General features: G+C 33.7%; 1 protein-coding gene across 2 annotated transcripts in view; it reads right to left on the reverse strand.

Moving 5' to 3' along the window:
* Nucleotides 1-18,941, reverse strand: part of LOC102807261 (protein-glucosylgalactosylhydroxylysine glucosidase-like) — a 68,288-nt gene that overhangs the window by 14,916 nt on the left and 34,431 nt on the right. For both annotated transcript variants that reach the window (XM_085505732.1, XM_085505733.1), the window contains exons 2-5: nt 8,109-8,408; nt 7,634-7,842; nt 4,138-4,348; nt 121-722 (exon numbers count right to left, since the gene is read on the reverse strand). In XM_085505732.1, coding sequence (XP_085361858.1) covers nt 121-722; nt 4,138-4,348; nt 7,634-7,842; nt 8,109-8,401 — 1,315 coding nt within the window. In that variant the 5' untranslated portion in view covers nt 8,402-8,408. The remainder of the gene's footprint in view (nt 1-120; nt 723-4,137; nt 4,349-7,633; nt 7,843-8,108; nt 8,409-18,941) is intronic.

An 18,941-nucleotide genomic window follows, 5' to 3' on the forward strand; every position in this document is an offset into this window, starting at 1 on the left:
AAGAACACCAATCCTAAACATTACAAATTTGCTTCAATATGTAGGACACGCTTTTAAAGTTGCTTTCTGGGTCCTGAATAGTACGGGGTATGACGCACTAGAAAGTGAAAGAATACTGACCAGTATAAGCGCTTTCCCATGGGAACTTGGCACCAGAACATCCAAATTTGTTAGCATTATCCTTAGCTGCATCTAGGCGTAATGTCCTGTATAATAACATTTCTTTTGCTAATGATGAATGGAACATGAGGATGGGTGGGTACATCCAAGTCTCCATATCCCAGAATACATGGCCTTGGTAATCGGCGCCTTGAGCTCCTTTGGCAAGACCACCGGGACTCAGACCAGAGAACGGGAAATAAAAACTTTTGTCTGCTAAAAGCGGTGGGAGGGAACTAAGAATGTAGAACATGCTACCGTAGATGGCTTTCTGCAATGGAAGGTCACCTTCAAGATCGATTCGACCTCGGTTCCATGAATATTCCCATGCACCCACATGGCTGTGGTAAAGTTTGTCCACATCTGCTGCAAGTTTAACTCCAAGATTATAAAAATAGCGTGCTTCTTTATCAGTGAGCGCCATTGATGTTATATACGTCCAAGTCTTACTTTGTTGCATTGGTTGTAATGTTATACTGTCCGGGAGGTCAGTCCAGTAGACAAAGACTTCCGGTGTACCCGAGAAGTGGGTTTCTGGCATTCTGATTGGCCCAGACATAGAGCTGATAGAGAAAGAAAGCATAATATTAATTCTTTTTTTTATCATCTTCCTAGCATAAAGGTAAATAGGAATGAGAGTTCCTTCCTAATTATTGTAAACAAGCAGCCTGTCGGCTGAGATAGCTCCGCTGTTAGCAATGCACATGGCAATTAAAGAACAGAAGATATCATTAGAAAATGAACAAATCTGAGAGAGGTCCACATGTAGTACCTATATGTATATTATATCAAAGCAATTGGACTTGCGGTTTTCAACAAGAAGTCGAAAATATCACTTTTTACCAAAAATTACAAAAATATTCATCAAAATTAGAGAATTAAAGATATCATTATGAAATGAACAAATCTGAGAGAGGTCCACATGTAGTACCTATATATGTAATATCAAAGCAATTGGACTTGCGGTTTTCAACAAGAAGTCGAAAATATCACTTTTTACCAAAAATTACAAAAATATTCACCGAAATTAGAGAATTAAAGATATCATTACAAAATGAACGAATCTGAGAGAGGTCCACATGTAGTACCTATATATGTAATATCAAAGCAATTGGACTTGCGGTTTTCAACAAGAAGTCGAAAATATCACTTTTTACCAAAAATTACAAAAATATTCATCAAAATTAGAGAATTAAAGATATCATTATGAAATGAACAAATCTGAGAGAGGTCCACATGTAGTACCTATATATGTAATATCAAAGCAATTGGACTTGCGGTTTTCAACAAGAAGTCGAAAATATCACTTTTTACCAAAAATTACAAAAATATTCATCAAAATTAGAGAATTAAAGATATCATTATGAAATGAACAAATCTGAGAGAGGTCCACATGTAGTACCTATATATGTAATATCAAAGCAATTGGACTTGCGGTTTTCAACAAGAAGTCGAAAATATCACTTTTTACCAAAAATTACAAAAATATTCACCAAAATTAGAGAATTAAAGATATCATTACAAAATGAACAAATCTGAGAGAGGTCCACATGTAGTACCTATATATGTAATATCAAAGCAATTGGACTTGCGGTTTTCAACAAGAAGTCGAAAATATCACTTTTTACCAAAAATTACAAAAATATTCACCGAAATTAGAGAATTAAAGATATCATTACAAAATGAACGAATCTGAGAGAGGTCCACATGTAGTACTTATATATGTAATATCAAAGCAATTGGACTTGCGGTTTTCAACAAGAAGTCGAAAATATCACTTTTTACCAAAAATGACAAAAATATTCATCAAAATTAGAGAATTAAAGATATCATTATGAAATGAACAAATCTGAGAGAGGTCCACATGTAGTACCTATATATGTAATATCAAAGCAATTGGACTTGCGGTTTTCAACAAGAAGTCGAAAATATCACTTTTTACCAAAAATGACAAAAATATTCATCAAAATTAGAGAATTAAAGATATCATTATGAAATGAACAAATCTGAGAGAGGTCCACATGTAGTACCTATATATGTAATATCAAAGCAATTGGACTTGCGGTTTTCAACAAGAAGTCGAAAATATCACTTTTTACCAAAAATTACAAAAATATTCACCAAAATTAGAGAATTAAAGATATCATTACAAAATGAACAAATCTGAGAGAGGTCCACATGTAGTACCTATATATGTAATATCAAAGCAATTGGACTTGCGGTTTTCAACAAGAAGTCGAAAATGTCACTTTTTACCAAAAATTACAAAAATATTCACCAAAATTAGAGAATTGAAGATATCATTACAAAATGAACAAATCTGAGAGAGATCCACATGTAGTACTTATATATGTAATATCAAAGCAATTGGACTTGCGGTTTTCAACAAGAAGTCGAAAATATCACTTTTTACCAAAAATGACAAAAATATTCATCAAAATTAGAGAATTAAAGATATCATTATGAAATGAACAAATCTGAGAGAGGTCCACATGTAGTACCTATATATGTAATATCAAAGCAATTGGACTTGCGGTTTTCAACAAGAAGTCGAAAATATCACTTTTTACCAAAAATGACAAAAATATTCATCAAAATTAGAGAATTAAAGATATCATTATGAAATGAACAAATCTGAGAGAGGTCCACATGTAGTACCTATATATGTAATATCAAAGCAATTGGACTTGCGGTTTTCAACAAGAAGTCGAAAATATCACTTTTTACCAAAAATTACAAAAATATTCACCGAAATTAGAGAATTAAAGATATCATTACAAAATGAACGAATCTGAGAGAGGTCCACATGTAGTACCTATATATGTAATATCAAAGCAATTGGACTTGCGGTTTTCAACAAGAAGTCGAAAATATCACTTTTTACCAAAAATTACAAAAATATTCACCAAAATTAGAGAATTAAAGATATCATTACAAAATGAACAAATCTGAGAGAGGTCCACATGTAGTACCTATATATGTAATATCAAAGCAATTGGACTTGCGGTTTTCAACAAGAAGTCGAAAATATCACTTTTTACCAAAAATTACAAAAATATTCACCAAAATTAGAGAATTGAAGATATCATTACAAAATGAACAAATCTGAGAGAGATCCACATGTAGTACTTATATATGTAATATCAAAGCAATTGGACTTGCGGTTTTCAACAAGAAGTCGAAAATATCACTTTTTACCAAAAATGACAAAAATATTCACCAAAATTAGAGAATTAAAGATATCATTACAAAATGAACAAATCTGAGAGAGGTCCACATATAGTACCTATATATGTAATATCAAAGCAATTGCACTTGCGGTTTTCAACAAGAAGTCGAAAATATCACTTTTTACTAAAAATGACAAAAATATTCACCAAAATTAGAGAATTGAAGATATCATCATGAAATGAACAAATCTGAGAGAGGTCTACCCAAGGTACATATACACCAAGTATCAAAGCATTTAGGCTTGTAGTTTTCAAGAAGAAGTCGAAAAAGTAAAACATTGACACGGACGACGGACGACGACGGACGACGGACAATCACTCATATGATAAGCTCCGCTCGACAAAGTCGACAGCGGAGCTAAAAACACATCAGGATGGAGTTCAATACCCACATTTCAAAGAAAAAGTTACTGTAGAATACTTTATTTTCGCTATTTTCGCTAAAGGTATGATTCATTGAAAATGAAATCCAGCTAATATACCTTTTTTTCTATATTTTACATTCAACTTGTCAAAAATCAGGGAAAATAAATTCCATACAAGACACCAAAAACGTCTTTTCAGCGAAAAAGAATTCCAGCTAAAATAAAGTATTTTACAGTTGCTATTGTGTATTCGATAGGAGGTGCAAAGCACATAAACATATTAAAATGATGTTTTAATATCACATGTGATGTACAGAATTATTAATGCATATTTTGCTTTGGTGTTACATACTGTTTATACATGTTATTAAAGTGTCACTAACCCAACTCCTTTCACAACTGGATTCTTTTTAAAATAAAAATCATTGCTATCAGGTCCATAGTTATTTGTCAATTTCAAGTTGATTGGAGCGGTAGATTTATCTGTTCGTTGAATTACGATATCATTGACGTATAACCGTGTATAATATTGATGGGCATATGTACGTTGTTCAACAGTGAAACCTGTTCCATTGACACGGTGGTAGAATATACCTAAATGCAGAGAGAGAAAGAGAGAGACAAACAGTGATTGAATGAATCTTCACTGAAATCGATTGACAAAAGTACAGTAAAAGTATCAGTACACGAATACTCCCCCTTAAAGCTACACATAGATAAACAAGTTTTAGTCTAAATAATCAATATTGATGTCTAATTACTCTTTCTGTCATTCATATATAGATGGATGACTTTTTTCACCTGGAAATTTAGAAACTAACTTTTTTACACGAAGGCCAGAAACAGAAATCTGAATTTTATCTGAATTTATTGCATCATAGTGAGTGGCTTCAATATGTAAACAACAGTTACCTAGGTTTATTTTTTGAAATCAAAAACACTGTGTTATACCGTATTATTACCCCGGGCACGCGCCCACCCCCCTGTTTTCACAAAAGTTACATGTTGGGGACATCCTCGGTTAAACGCCCAGGGTGATTTTTAGCCAAGAACGGGGTCAACAAAAAAGTTTTATTTGTCAAAAACGAACACGTTTGGTTTATTTAAATAGTGTGTTTGTTACGGTAGTTCTCTTTTTGAAGTGCGTGGTGGCCCTGAAAAGTGCCGCTTTGTTTGTGTTTTTACGTAAAAACTCATTGGAACTTAACGACGTAAGATGAACCACGCAGCATGTGGCGCACACGTTCTGCTTTCTCTTCATTCACGATGAATCCAATATTGCAATAATTCATACCTTGGTGAGTGGTTTGAAGCACTTAGCTTTGGTTTCAAAACGTAGCACTTCGCTGACTGTGTCATAACCGCAGAGCATCGCCAGGCGATGGACGCGGGGCTTTTTGGCAACGACCGCAAACGTATCCGTGTCCAGCCATTGGTTGGCCATGTAGAGGTCAAAATACGCGTTCTATTTTTACGTGTTAAGTTTGGCTCTTCCGTTTCACCCCCTCCGGAATGTTCTACTTTCGCAGCCTAATCGCATGTTTTTCAAAAAACGTCGAAAAAACACAAGAATTAGTAGAAATGTTCCTTTTTTGGGCGGATTATTGATAGAGAATAATTTCTTTATTGCAAAAATGCTGAAAAACCGCGAGTTTTTGCTTTAGTTATTTTTTTATTGGCGAAAAACTGCGAACTCGGCAAAATTGGTTGTACAACTTCCCTTTATCATATACACCGAGCGACACCGATGCCAGCTGACTGTGACCATAATGAGGCATGCCGACGTGGGGAACTTGTTGCATCATAATTTTGTCACGAGTGTGGGTGCGTGAATAAATCATGTTAATGAGGACGACCAGAGTTTATTTTCAGTCTGTTTTTTATGTATCGCCATTTGGATATGTTTATGTATTCACAATAGTTTGTAAACATTTCACATCAGTAATAAAAGGTTTATTTGTTTCATAACCCTGTCTTCTATTCTTCAGTAATTACGACGCGATGTATCAATACGTGCGTGAACAAAATTATGCTAATGAGGTCATCGCCATCTTGGATTACAAGTGGTAGTTTTTCCCACAGGGTTTTTCCCGGCAGTTTCGACTTGCACTGATCACGGTTACTAAAAAAGTAACCGTGCATTGATTACAATACTTACCATACTTTGTAGACAATTCCAGTGAGTAATACAACTTCATTCGCTGACGTAAAACAAGTTTTATTCTTAAAATTCGACCCTGTGTCTTAGTGTTCCCACAGTTCTTGATCGAGTGCTCACGTTTATTGAAACCTCGCATAAATCATAGACCTGGAGGGTCTATGCATAAATCAAGAAATAAGTACGTGTACAAAGTGTACGAAAGCATTCCTTTATTTGACCTTATCATACGATCACAAACACAACTTTTTAAAATCTTTTTTGGGGTGGTCCTCGGGTAAGCGCCCACCCCCAATTTTTCCCGATTTTGTATAACAACATTTATTTATATCGTATCCCTTCTGGGATCTATATTAGAATACAATAAGGATATAAGGAACAATAAAATACATAAGTAATAATAATAATAAAAAAGAAATAAATAGTAATACTGTGAAAATATTATTATATAAATATTTTTTGGTGATTTTTTGTATGTTCAGGCCCCTGGGCGCGTGTCCAAGGTAATACGGTAGAAGTGGGAGAGATCATTTCTGAGAGGGCACCCACAACCATACAATACTGTAGTGTTTGGGTCTATGACTAATGACGGCCAAGAGAATTTCTAATATTTTCTGGATTCTAACATTTTGGTCTTTGACATACATGGAATTGATGAATTGGCAGTAAGTAATTACAATTTAGATTCAAGTTATTCCTGTTGTGGCGACATTTAGTTTTCAACACAACAGGATTATGAAATGAATGACAAAAATCAAAATCCTATTTTAAATTTGGGATGTTTCATTTCATTGAATCGCTAAGAAGAGCCTTTTCGGTTATTTGCATATTTTCAGTCGACCGCGAGCCCAACAACGTGCAAACTACAATGTTACAAGTCAGTTCTATTTTGATGCCCAGTTTTTAATATTCATAGATTAACACTCTTTTTGTATATGACGTCATAGTTGAGAGCTGAAGCCACGCTAACTGATTTGTGGCCTTGATACTGTAAAAGAGTTAATTATTCACTGGGTTTTAATTTTGCTTATTTTGCTGACTGGAAAATGTGCTAAATTAAAACCCAGTGAATTTGTAAAATTTAGCCTAGGACACATTATCTAAATTATAAAACCATGAATTTAAAACCCACTGAATATGCCTGAAACGCTAAATCAGTGAAATTTAAACCCAGTGAAAATTAATCATTTTACAGTAATTGAAAATCAGAGTATATCAGTGTTCTTGTCAAACAGGGGCATTCTGTCAGTTGGCCACTCAATATTCAATCATAGTGGAATTACTGTAATCATGCTATACACCTTCTACTAACTTTGAAGAGGAGCATTGTAAATGAGGCTGTCTGAACAAAATTACACACTAAAATATTGCACAATCCAATGCCAACAAAATTATCACTCATCACTTTCAAGCACTGAAGTGTAATTTCAAAAACCTTAAGAATAATAATGACAGTGAACAAAGTTTCAACAAATGATGTGTAACCAAATGACCGATTGATTAATGGACGATTGAATTGCCAAAGGAGTTTGATTTGCTCCACGATCTATTTCACAAATTCATTCATTTTTAGAGAATAAAAATATACTGGAGGATTATTTTAATTTCCAAGAGCAAAAAATATCATATACATATTTACACCAACAAATGGTGCTATTTCAATGAGCTGAAGCAAAGACAATGGTTCAATTCATAGATTGTCAGTTTGTTCAGTTTCTTACCTTTCCTCACATCCAAAGCATAGTTCTCATTGCCATTGTATTTCCCGTCCAGAGAAAACTGAATAGCACCTGTTGATGGGATTCTTGCTCGGTGACTGTGGTCATAGAAACCATTGTATACACCATTCATATATACTGTATCTCCATATACCACTGTTGCTAGGAAACCATTTCCTATTGTTGCCATGTACTTGTTATTGGTAGGTAACCTATAGTGAAGGAACATTTTGAATACTGCATCTTTTTCAGTTTACTTAAGGAGGGAGGTCTGTGAATACCCTCATACTGTGAAGAAAAAATATCAGAGCCTGTCCACCTCATGTAATGGGCCATTACTGATTATTTGTGCTATAGACCTTGCTTAAACATTGACAGAATGTATCGGCAGTGAATCATACTATCGCATTGTTGATGGCCATGGCAGTGAATTGGGTGAAATAAGTGTAACACTGTGAATGACCAAGACAGTACTTACTTGTCAGAAAGAAAGATATACGGGTCTGTAGACTGGTCCTTGACTCCACCTTGATGATTTGATTTATTAAACAACTTTGCTTTCATTACTTCCTCTTTAATTTTATCAAAACCTGACATTTCTCTACTTATCGAATGCACCATTTCCCCAGGATCCATTGCAGGCTGAAGCACATCATTCAACATATACTGAACGTCTTTGACATTATTATTCAGATAAAAAGCTGCCTTTGAGGTGATGCCAGAAATAAAAATTACTAGATACAATATGAAGAGTGATTCAACGGGATTCATTGTTTTCCTGTAATAATGAAAATGAGGAAATCGGTGAATATCAAATATACAACTATCATACAGAAGTAGCAGAAAACTAGGTAGATACGCATTGTCTGTCAAATTTTAGGGCAATATTAATCAGGGGTTTTTCTAAATCGGGGAACAGGGGCACAGCCGATACTTTCTGAAATTTTGGACTCTCTATGTTTGTATGGGCACTTTATTTTGAGTACTCCTCTCCCTCTTCCATCAGGTGAAGCTCCCAAATATGGATTTGTTCTTGAAATTTGCACCCCAGCTTTATTTACGATGACATGCTGGCATACAACTCTGAGGTGATGTAGGTTTTTTAACAACAAGCAGCCTGTCAACTGAGATATCTCTGCTGTTAGCAATGCACATTGCAATTAAGAACTGAAGATATCATTAGAAAATGAACAATATGTATAGTATAAAAGCCATCGGACTTTTTAACAAGAAGTCAAAAATATCACTTTTTACCAAAAATGACAAAAATATTCACCAAAATTAGAAAATTAAAGATATCATCACGAAATGAACAAATCTGAAAGAGGTCTACCCAAGGTACATATATATCAATTATCAAAGCATTCAAACTTGTAGTTTCCAAGAAGTTGAAAAAGTAAATCATTGACATATATATACAACAGACAAGCACTCATATGATAAGCTCTGCTCGACAAAGTCGACAGCGGAGCTAAATACAATAAAAATCACACAATTAATACATATTTATAATATTTCAATATTATATTATAAAGCAGTCATTTAATAACCCATTGTCTGTTGCCATTTCCCAGCAAAATTTGCGCAAAAAAATCTAGTATTTCCTGCATTTTTCTTTGATTTCACAATTGTTTGTTTAATATTCAAAATTTGTGCAAAAAGCAGTAGGTATTACACGAATCTATTTTGTGAAGGACAAAAGTTGACAATAAGTATTTAAATGGCAACAAAAAATATTAAGGGATTTTTGAGGACATGTTCAATTTTAAGAATTTCAGGATCTCTCTTTACTGTGCTGTGTCATGAATAGCATGCACTGATCGAGACTTGAGACTAGCGTAAGTTGCTTTGCGGTATAAATATATTTTACTTGCGTGGAAATTTGATGAGGTAATGACACAATCCTTTGCCGAAAACTTGTTTGGACACTTCTCCAAGCCAACTACCTCTAATTTTGATTTATAGTGTGCTTCGACAGTTTCTGATAAACTGTCTTCATAATCATAGCTCATTTTGCGTATGAAATTTAAGGTAAACGGGTAGTAAGCATGTTGTTTTCCCCCAAACAACGATGCAGCCGCCGTTGTTATGCAAGTCACGTGGTCCGTGACATTTAAGGCCCGACTGGAAGAGTTGGTACTATAGTACTGCTGCTATACTTAGCATATTTAATGAGCTCATTATGTATGCAAATATTCATGTTCTGTATTTTATACCAATATCCATGCACATTTGCTAAGACAAATACAGATACGTTAGGGACCATCAAACTACATAGGTATGTATGACAACAAATTGCAGCAATAAATGGATCGCTTCTAGCATGAGGCTATCGGGTTACATTTCTTCTGAAAGGTCAAAGGTCAGAGATGTCAATCTCCTCCCCCTGGCCCCGTCCCAAGCCACCTGTTGATTTTTTTTTCATCCAATCCATATTTAGGTCCTACCAACGACAAAGACTCTTTCATTTGCATACAATTTGCATATTTAAAATCCATCTGCTGTTATTAGGCCGCCACTCACTCACTCACTCACTCACAGTGACCATGAAAAACCTAAATTAGACTAATTTAGGCCTCAGGGAATATTTAAATGTTTAAAAAATGACTCCTATGATTTTAAGGTAACACTCAACACTCAAACTGTGACAATTACACACCAAAGATGGTTGCAATAGTTTTATGACACAAATCATCTGTTGAATGTGTACGTACACACACAACATCAACAAAACAACCATTCAAAATTACTGCCAGAAATAGAACTTAAAGATTAACATAAACAAAACTAAATTTATAGTTTTCAACAGCACTGGTAAAAACCTTGAGGACAAATTTCAATTCTACATTAATTAATGGAACACAACATAAATGTGTGAATTTGTATAACTACCTTGGCATCACATTTCAATCAAATGGGAAATTTAGTGCAGCCACAGCAAAGTTGTATGAAAAAGCTCACAAAGCATTAGTTGAATGTATAAAATGCTTTGGGATTCAAATGAATGCCATTCAGTAAGTCTAGTCTGTAAACTGTTTGATTCTCTTATTAAACCGGAGGATCGGCAAGGGGTATTTTCGTAAATTGTATTCAATTGTTTTTATTTTCGTAATAATGTAATTTAAATAAATAAAAACGTAAAATTTCCCAGCAAAATTTGCGCAAAAAAATCTAGTATTTCCTGCATTTTTCTTTGATTTCACAATTGTTTGTTTAATATTCAAAATTTGTGCAAAAAGCAGTAGGTATTACACGAATCTATTTTGTGAAGGACAAAAGTTGACAATAAGTATTTAAGTGGCAACAAAAAATATTAAGGGATTTTTGAGGACATGTTCAATTTTAAGAATTTCAGGATCTCTCTTTACTGTGCTGTGTCATGAATAGCATGCACTGATCGAGACTTGAGACTAGCGTAAGTTGCTTTGCGGTATAAATATATTTTACTTGCGTGGAAATTTGATGAGGTAATGACACAATCCTTTGCCGAAAACTTGTTTGGACACTTCTCCAAGCCAACTACCTCTAATTTTGATTTATAGTGTGCTTCGACAGTTTCTGATAAACTGTCTTCATAATCATAGCTCATTTTGCGTATGAAATTTAAGGTAAACTGGTAGTAAGCATGTTGTTTTCCCCCAAACAACGATGCAGCCGCCGTTGTTATGCAAGTCACGTGGTCCGTGACATTTAAGGCCGACTGAAAGAGTTGGTACTATAGTACTGCTGCTATACTTAGCATATTTAATGAACTCGTTATGTATGCAAATATTCATGTTCTGTATTTTACACCAATATCCATGTACAATTGCTAAGACAAATACAGATACGTTAGGGACCATCAAACTACATAGGTATGTATGACAACAAATTCCAGTAATAAATGGATCGCTTCTAGCATGAGGCTATCAGGTTACATTTCTTCTGAAAGGTCAAAGGTCAGAGATGTCAATCTCCTCCCCCTGGCCCCGTCCCAAGCCACCTGTTGATTTTTTTTTTCATCCAAGCCATATTTAGGTCCTACCAATGACAAAGACTCTTTCATTTGCATACAATTTGCATATTTAAAATCCATCTGCTGTTATTAGGCCACTCACTTACTCACTCACAGTGACCACGAAAAACCTAAATTAGACTAATTTAGGCCTCAGGGAATATTTAAATGTTTAAAAAATGACTCCTATGATTTTAAGGTAACACTCAACACTCAAACTGTGACAATTACACACCAAAGATGGTTGCAATAGTTTTATGACACAAATCATCTGTTGAATGTGTACGTACACACACAACATCAACAAAACAACCATTCAAAATTACTGCCAGAAATAGAACTTAAAGATTAACATAAACAAAACTAAATTTATAGTTTTCAACAGCACTGGTAAAAACCTTGAGGACAAATTTCAATTCTACATTAATTAATGGAACACAACATGAATGTGTGAATTTGTATAACTACCTTGGCATCACATTTCAATCAAATGGGAAATTTAGTGCAGCCACAGCAAAGTTGTATGAAAAAGCTAGTCGAATGTATAAAATGCTCTGGGATTCAAATGAATGCCATTCAGTAAGTCTAGTCTGTAAACTGTTTGATTCTCTTATTAAACCGGAGGATCGGCAAGGGGTATTTTCGTAAATTGTATTCAATTGTTTTTATTTTTGTAATAATGTAATTTAAATAAATAAAAACGTAAAATGTAAGATGTAAAATGTAATCAGCTGTTTTATTCACCCATAATTTGTACAAAGATCTTATTTTTTGTAAGCGTATAAAGCATTCCCCACAATGTTGTAATTCTTACGCAATTTCCAATTTTGATTCTCAAACAAAAATTATCAAAAATGTAAAATGGAATTTGCTTTATTTGTAAAGTGTGAAAACTTATTTTTTACAGTAAATAAAACTTTCATTTTATTTCATGTAAAAATGTAAAATGCAGTTTATATTTTCTGTAACCTGTACCAGCTATCCTCCTTGCTCCCCAAATAGCAAATCTGAGATTGACAATATTGTTTTTGTATCAACACTATTGAACCAAATTTACTCAACAAACGTGGAAAGTCAGTTGACCAAAACTGGTCATAATAAACTTTAGTATATATATAAAATATTCAAAAATAATTATAAATTTTAATAATAACTGTTTTTTCAGCCCACTTCTTGCCAATTGAAATAGGCCATCACAGGGAAATAAATAAAATTTGCAGGATATGTAACAAGTGTGACTCTATTTGACGGATGAATCTACTTACACACAGTGAACTCCCTATGGCAGTTATTTGGCCGTAACCGGAAATAATTCATTGAAAAAAAAACTTTACAAAATCCAGTGCTGAATTCATTGACGCTGCAGGAGTGTTGAAAGTTTGTTTCAAACTTAGCAGTTTCATTGGACAGTTGGCATGTATTTTACCAATATAATAAATCATTTCAGTTATTTCTTTACTAAATTTTGATAAGTGAATCATGGAAAAATCGTAGAAATGAGCAGGGCTGATAGTCATTTGAAAGGAGTGCGTTCAACGTGTGTTTTTGTTGGCGTTTGAAAACATTCTATTTCAAGCTAGTTGTAACCTGAAATTACGCAGGAAATTTCGAACTTTAAACATAAATTTATTAACATTCATATGTTTTAGTTTCTGCTGTTCCAGAAATTGAATTATGTATGATATTAATATTTCACTCACTAAACAATATTTCACTAAAACATGTGATCAAACAGCAACTTAAATTGTAAAAAGAAATATATCAAGTTCTGTGCATGAAAACTAGTGTAAAAAGGCAGTGAAGCGCTATTTTAGCCAAAATCGTCTAGTTAGGCACGGTTACTAAAAAAGACGGTTAGGAAACAAACCATGTTCTTTTCATTGGATGCGTGTCGCGGGTAAATATTTGAAACAAAAGACATACTAATCTGTGATAAATCATTAACATAAAATGTAGACAGGAAATCACGCAAATATGACGTCATTTTTCGCAGAGTTTATTGCAATCAACAACTGCAGGCCATTTTATTGTGTCTCTGTCGATACTTTCAGTACCTAATACTAAAGTGTAAGTTGTTCCAGTGAATCCTGACAAAACCTGTCGCTCAGTTTAAACTCTCAATACAAATTTGCCTGTCTTGTATGGCATTTTCGTTTCTAAAAAATATGATCGGCAGAAAACTGAAATAAAAAACAAAACATGATCAGAAAAAAAGACGTCAAAGAAACCATACAAGTGTTTATATTTCAGCCATGCGAAAGTTTTAATGAGGAGCCATGACAGCACATACATTTTGTTGGAAATAAACAAAATATGCGATAAGATAACTGAAATGACCCGCCCATGCTCTACAAATTGCATGTAAGTTGGCCAAATATGCAACAACAGGCAGTTCCAATGAAATTAAGAACGGTTAAAAAAGGTTCGAAAAATTGATTTGGCGAAGAGACTGCTAGAAAGTTGTACCGACAGTTCAATGTGTTCAAAAATTGTAGCGTTGACTAAAACCGCATTTAAACGGCACGCTGAATATTGCAACATGAAAAAATTGCCAAAAAACTGAAACAAGGACAGACAAGAACAATTAAACAGGCATTTTAAGAAACTGGCGGAAAATGTTGAATACATTTTCAACGATTTTTACGGGGTCTACAAAAAAACTGTTAAGACTTTAAACAAAATGGCTGATACAGTGACGCGAAAGCAAAACGATAAAATTTACTCTAATAAGCCCCCAAATCACATACAACCGTCATAAGTACGCACAGTAGTATACTAAAAATTCTTTTGGTAGTATTTTTATAATATAATGTATTTTAAAATAATGACTTATAATAATTTTATGAAAATGATAATTGTCATCACTTTATATTTTGGGACCCAAGCTTACTTTCATGACAACAGTGAAAACGATAAATGACGATTCTCGATTCTGAATGTTATCACAGTCACAAAGAGTACTCATCCGAAATGTATGTGTAGTTCTTCGTAGAATACAAAAGACACAGCACAGTAAAAAGATTTTTTCGTTAGCGTGAGGGAAAACAGAGGTGTTAATCCGAAAATTCTTTGTCTTTTCCTGTCTGTGATTGGTACATATATATCAATTATCAAAGCATTCAAACTTGTAGTTTCCAAGAAGAAGTTGAAAAAGTAAATCATTGACATATACAACAGACAATCACTCATATGATAAGCTCTGCTCGACAAAGTCGAAGGCGGAGCTAAATACAATAAAAATCACACAATTAATACATATTTATAATATTTCAATATTATATTATAAAGCAGTCATTTAATAACCCATTGTCTGTTGCCATTTCCCAGCAAAATTTGCGCAAAAAAATCTAGTATTACCTGCATTTTTCTTTGATTTCACAATTGTTTGTTTAATATTCAAAATTTGTGCAAAAAGCAGTAGGTATTACACGAATCTATTTTGTGAAGGACAAAAGTTGACAATAAGTATTTAAATGGCAACAAAAAATATTAAGGGATTTTTGAGGACATGTTCAATTTTAAGAATTTCAGGATCTCTCTTTACTGTGCTGTGTCATGAATAGCATGCACTGATCGAGACTTGAGACTAGCGTAAGTTGCTTTGCGGTATAAATATATTTTACTTGCGTGGAAATTTGATGAGGTAATGACACAATCATTTGCCGAAAACTTGTTTGGACACTTCTCCAAGCCAACTACCTCTAATTTTGATTTATAGTGTGCTTCGACAGTTTCTGATAAACTGTCTTCATAATCATAGCTCATTTTGCGTATGAAATTTAAGGTAAACGGGTAGTAAGCATGTTGTTTTCCCCCAAACAACGATGCAGCCGCCGTTGTTATGCAAGTCACGTGGTCCGTGACATTTAAGGCCCGACTGGAAGAGTTGGTACTATAGTACTGCTGCTATACTTAGCATATTTAATGAACTCGTTATGTATGCAAATATTCATGTTCTGTATTTTACACCAATATCCATGCACATTTGCTGAGACAAATACAGATATGTTAGGGACCATCAAACTACACAGGTATGTATGACAACAAATTGCAGTAATAAATGGATCGCTTCTAGCATGAGGCTATCAGGTTACATTTCTTCTGAAAGGTCAAAGGTCAGAGATGTCAATCTCCTCCCCCTGGCCCCGTCCCAAGCCACCTGTTGATTTTTTTTTCATCCAAGCCATATTTAGGTCCTACCAATGACAAAGACTCTTTCATTTGCATACAATTTGCATATTTAAAATCCATCTGCTGTTATTAGCCACTCACTCACTCACTCACTCACAGTGACCACGAAAAACCTAAATTAGACTAATTTAGGCCTCAGGGAATATTTAAATGTTTAAAAAATGACTCCTATGATTTTAAGGTAACACTCAACACTCAAACTGTGACAATTACACACCAAAGATGGTTGCAATAGTTTTATGACACAAATCATCTGTTGAATGTGTACGTACACACACAACATCAACAAAACAACCATTCAAAATTACTGCCAGAAATAGAACTTAAAGATTAACATAAACAAAACTAAATTTATAGTTTTCAACAGCACTGGTAAAAACCTTGAGGACAAATTTCAATTCTACATTAATTAATGGAACACAACATGAATGTGTGAATTTGTATAACTACCTTGGCATCACATTTCAATCAAATGGGAAATTTAGTGCAGCCACAGCAAAGTTGTATGAAAAAGCTAGTCGAATGTATAAAATGCTCTGGGATTCAAATGAATGCCATTCAGTAAGTCTAGTCTGTAAACTGTTTGATTCTCTTATTAAACCGGAGGATCGGCAAGGGGTATTTTCGTAAATTGTATTCAATTGTTTTTATTTTTGTAATAATGTAATTTAAATAAATAAAAACGTAAAATGTAAGATGTAAAATGTAATCAGCTGTTTTATTCACCCATAATTTGTACAAAGATCTTATTTTTTGTAAGCGTATAAAGCATTCCCCACAATGTTGTAATTCTTACGCAATTTCCAATTTTGATTCTCAAACAAAAATTATCAAAAATGTAAAATGGAATTTGCTTTATTTGTAAAGTGTGAAAACTTATTTTTTACAGTAAATAAAACTTTCATTTTATTTCATGTAAAAATGTAAAATGCAGTTTATATTTTCTGTAACCTGTACCAGCTATCCTCCTTGCTCCCCAAATAGCAAATCTGAGATTGACAATATTGTTTTTGTATCAACACTATTGAACCAAATTTACTCAACAAACGTGGAAAGTCAGTTGACCAAAACTGGTCATAATAAACTTTAGTATATATATAAAATATTCAAAAATAATTATAAATTTTAATAATAACTGTTTTTTCAGCCCACTTCTTGCCAATTGAAATAGGCCATCACAGGGAAATAAATAAAATTTGCAGGATATGTAACAAGTGTGACTCTATTTGACGGATGAATCTACTTACACACAGTGAACTCCCTATGGCAGTTATTTGGCCGTAACCGGAAATAATTCATTGAAAAAAAAACTTTACAAAATCCAGTGCTGAATTCATTGACGCTGCAGGAGTGTTGAAAGTTTGTTTCAAACTTAGCAGTTTCATTGGACAGTTGGCATGTATTTTACCAATATAATAAATCATTTCAGTTATTTCTTTACTAAATTTTGATAAGTGAATCATGGAAAAATCGTAGAAATGAGCAGGGCTGATAGTCATTTGAAAGGAGTGCGTTCAACGTGTGTTTTTGTTGGCGTTTGAAAACATTCTATTTCAAGCTAGTTGTAACCTGAAATTACGCAGGAAATTTCGAACTTTAAACATAAATTTATTAACATTCATATGTTTTAGTTTCTGCTGTTCCAGAAATTGAATTATGTATGGTATTAATATTTCACTCACTAAACAATATTTCACTAAAACATGTGATCAAACAGCAACTTAAATTGTAAAAAGAAATATATCAAGTTCTGTGCATGAAAACTAGTGTAAAAAGGCAGTGAAGCGCTATTTTAGCCAAAATCGTCTAGTTAGGCACGGTTACTAAAAAAGACGGTTAGGAAACAAACCATGTTCTTTTCATTGGACGCGTGTCGCGGGTAAATATTTGAAACAAAAGACATACTAATCTGTGATAAATCATTAACATAAAATGTAGACAGGAAATCACGCAAATATGACGTCATTTTTCGCAGAGTTTATTGCAATCAACAACTGCAGGCCATTTTATTGTGTCTCTGTCGATACTTTCAGTACCTAATACTAAAGTGTAAGTTGTTCCAGTGAATCCTGACAAAACCTGTCGCTCAGTTTAAACTCTCAATACAAATTTGCCTGTCTTGTATGGCATTTTCGTTTCTAAAAAATATGATCGGCAGAAAACTGAAATAAAAAACAAAACATGATCAGAAAAAAAGACGTCAAAGAAACCATACAAGTGTTTATATTTCAGCCATGCGAAAGTTTTAATGAGGAGCCATGACAGCACATACATTTTGTTGGAAATAAACAAAATATGCGATAAGATAACTGAAATGACCCGCCCATGCTCTACAAATTGCATGTAAGTTGGCCAAATATGCAACAACAGGCAGTTCCAATGAAATTAAGAACGGTTAAAAAAGGTTCGAAAAATTGATTTGGCGAAGAGACTGCTAGAAAGTTGTACCGACAGTTCAATGTGTTCAAAAATTGTAGCGTTGACTAAAACCGCATTTAAACGGCACGCTGAATATTGCAACATGAAAAAATTGCCAAAAAACTGAAACAAGAACAGACAAGAACAATTAAACAGGCATTTTAAGAAACTGGCGGAAAATGTTGAATACATTTTCAACGATTTTTACGGGGTCTACAAAAAAACTGTTAAGACTTTAAACAAAATGGCTGATACAGTGACGCGAAAGCAAAACGATAAAATTTACTCTAATAAGCCCCCAAATCACATACAACCGTCATAAGTACGCACAGTAGTATACTAAAAATTCTTTTGGTAGTATTTTTATAATATAATGTATTTTAAAATAATGACTTATAATAATTTTATGAAAATGATAATTGTCATCACTTTATATTTTGGGACCCAAGCTTACTTTCATGACAACAGTGAAAACGATAAATGACGATTCTCGATTCTGAATGTTATCACAGTCACAAAGAGTACTCATCCGAAATGTATGTGTAGTTCTTCGTAGAATACAAAAGACACAGCACAGTAAAAAGATTTTTTCGTTAGCGTGAGGGAAAACAGAGGTGTTAATCCGAAAATTCTTTGTCTTTTCCTGTCTGTGATTGGTACATATATATCAATTATCAAAGCATTCAAACTTGTAGTTTCCAAGAAGAA

This window comes from Saccoglossus kowalevskii, chromosome 11 (genome assembly GCF_978046115.1).
Source record: "Saccoglossus kowalevskii chromosome 11, keSacKowa6.1, whole genome shotgun sequence".
NCBI classification, from domain to species: domain Eukaryota; kingdom Metazoa; phylum Hemichordata; class Enteropneusta; family Harrimaniidae; genus Saccoglossus; species Saccoglossus kowalevskii.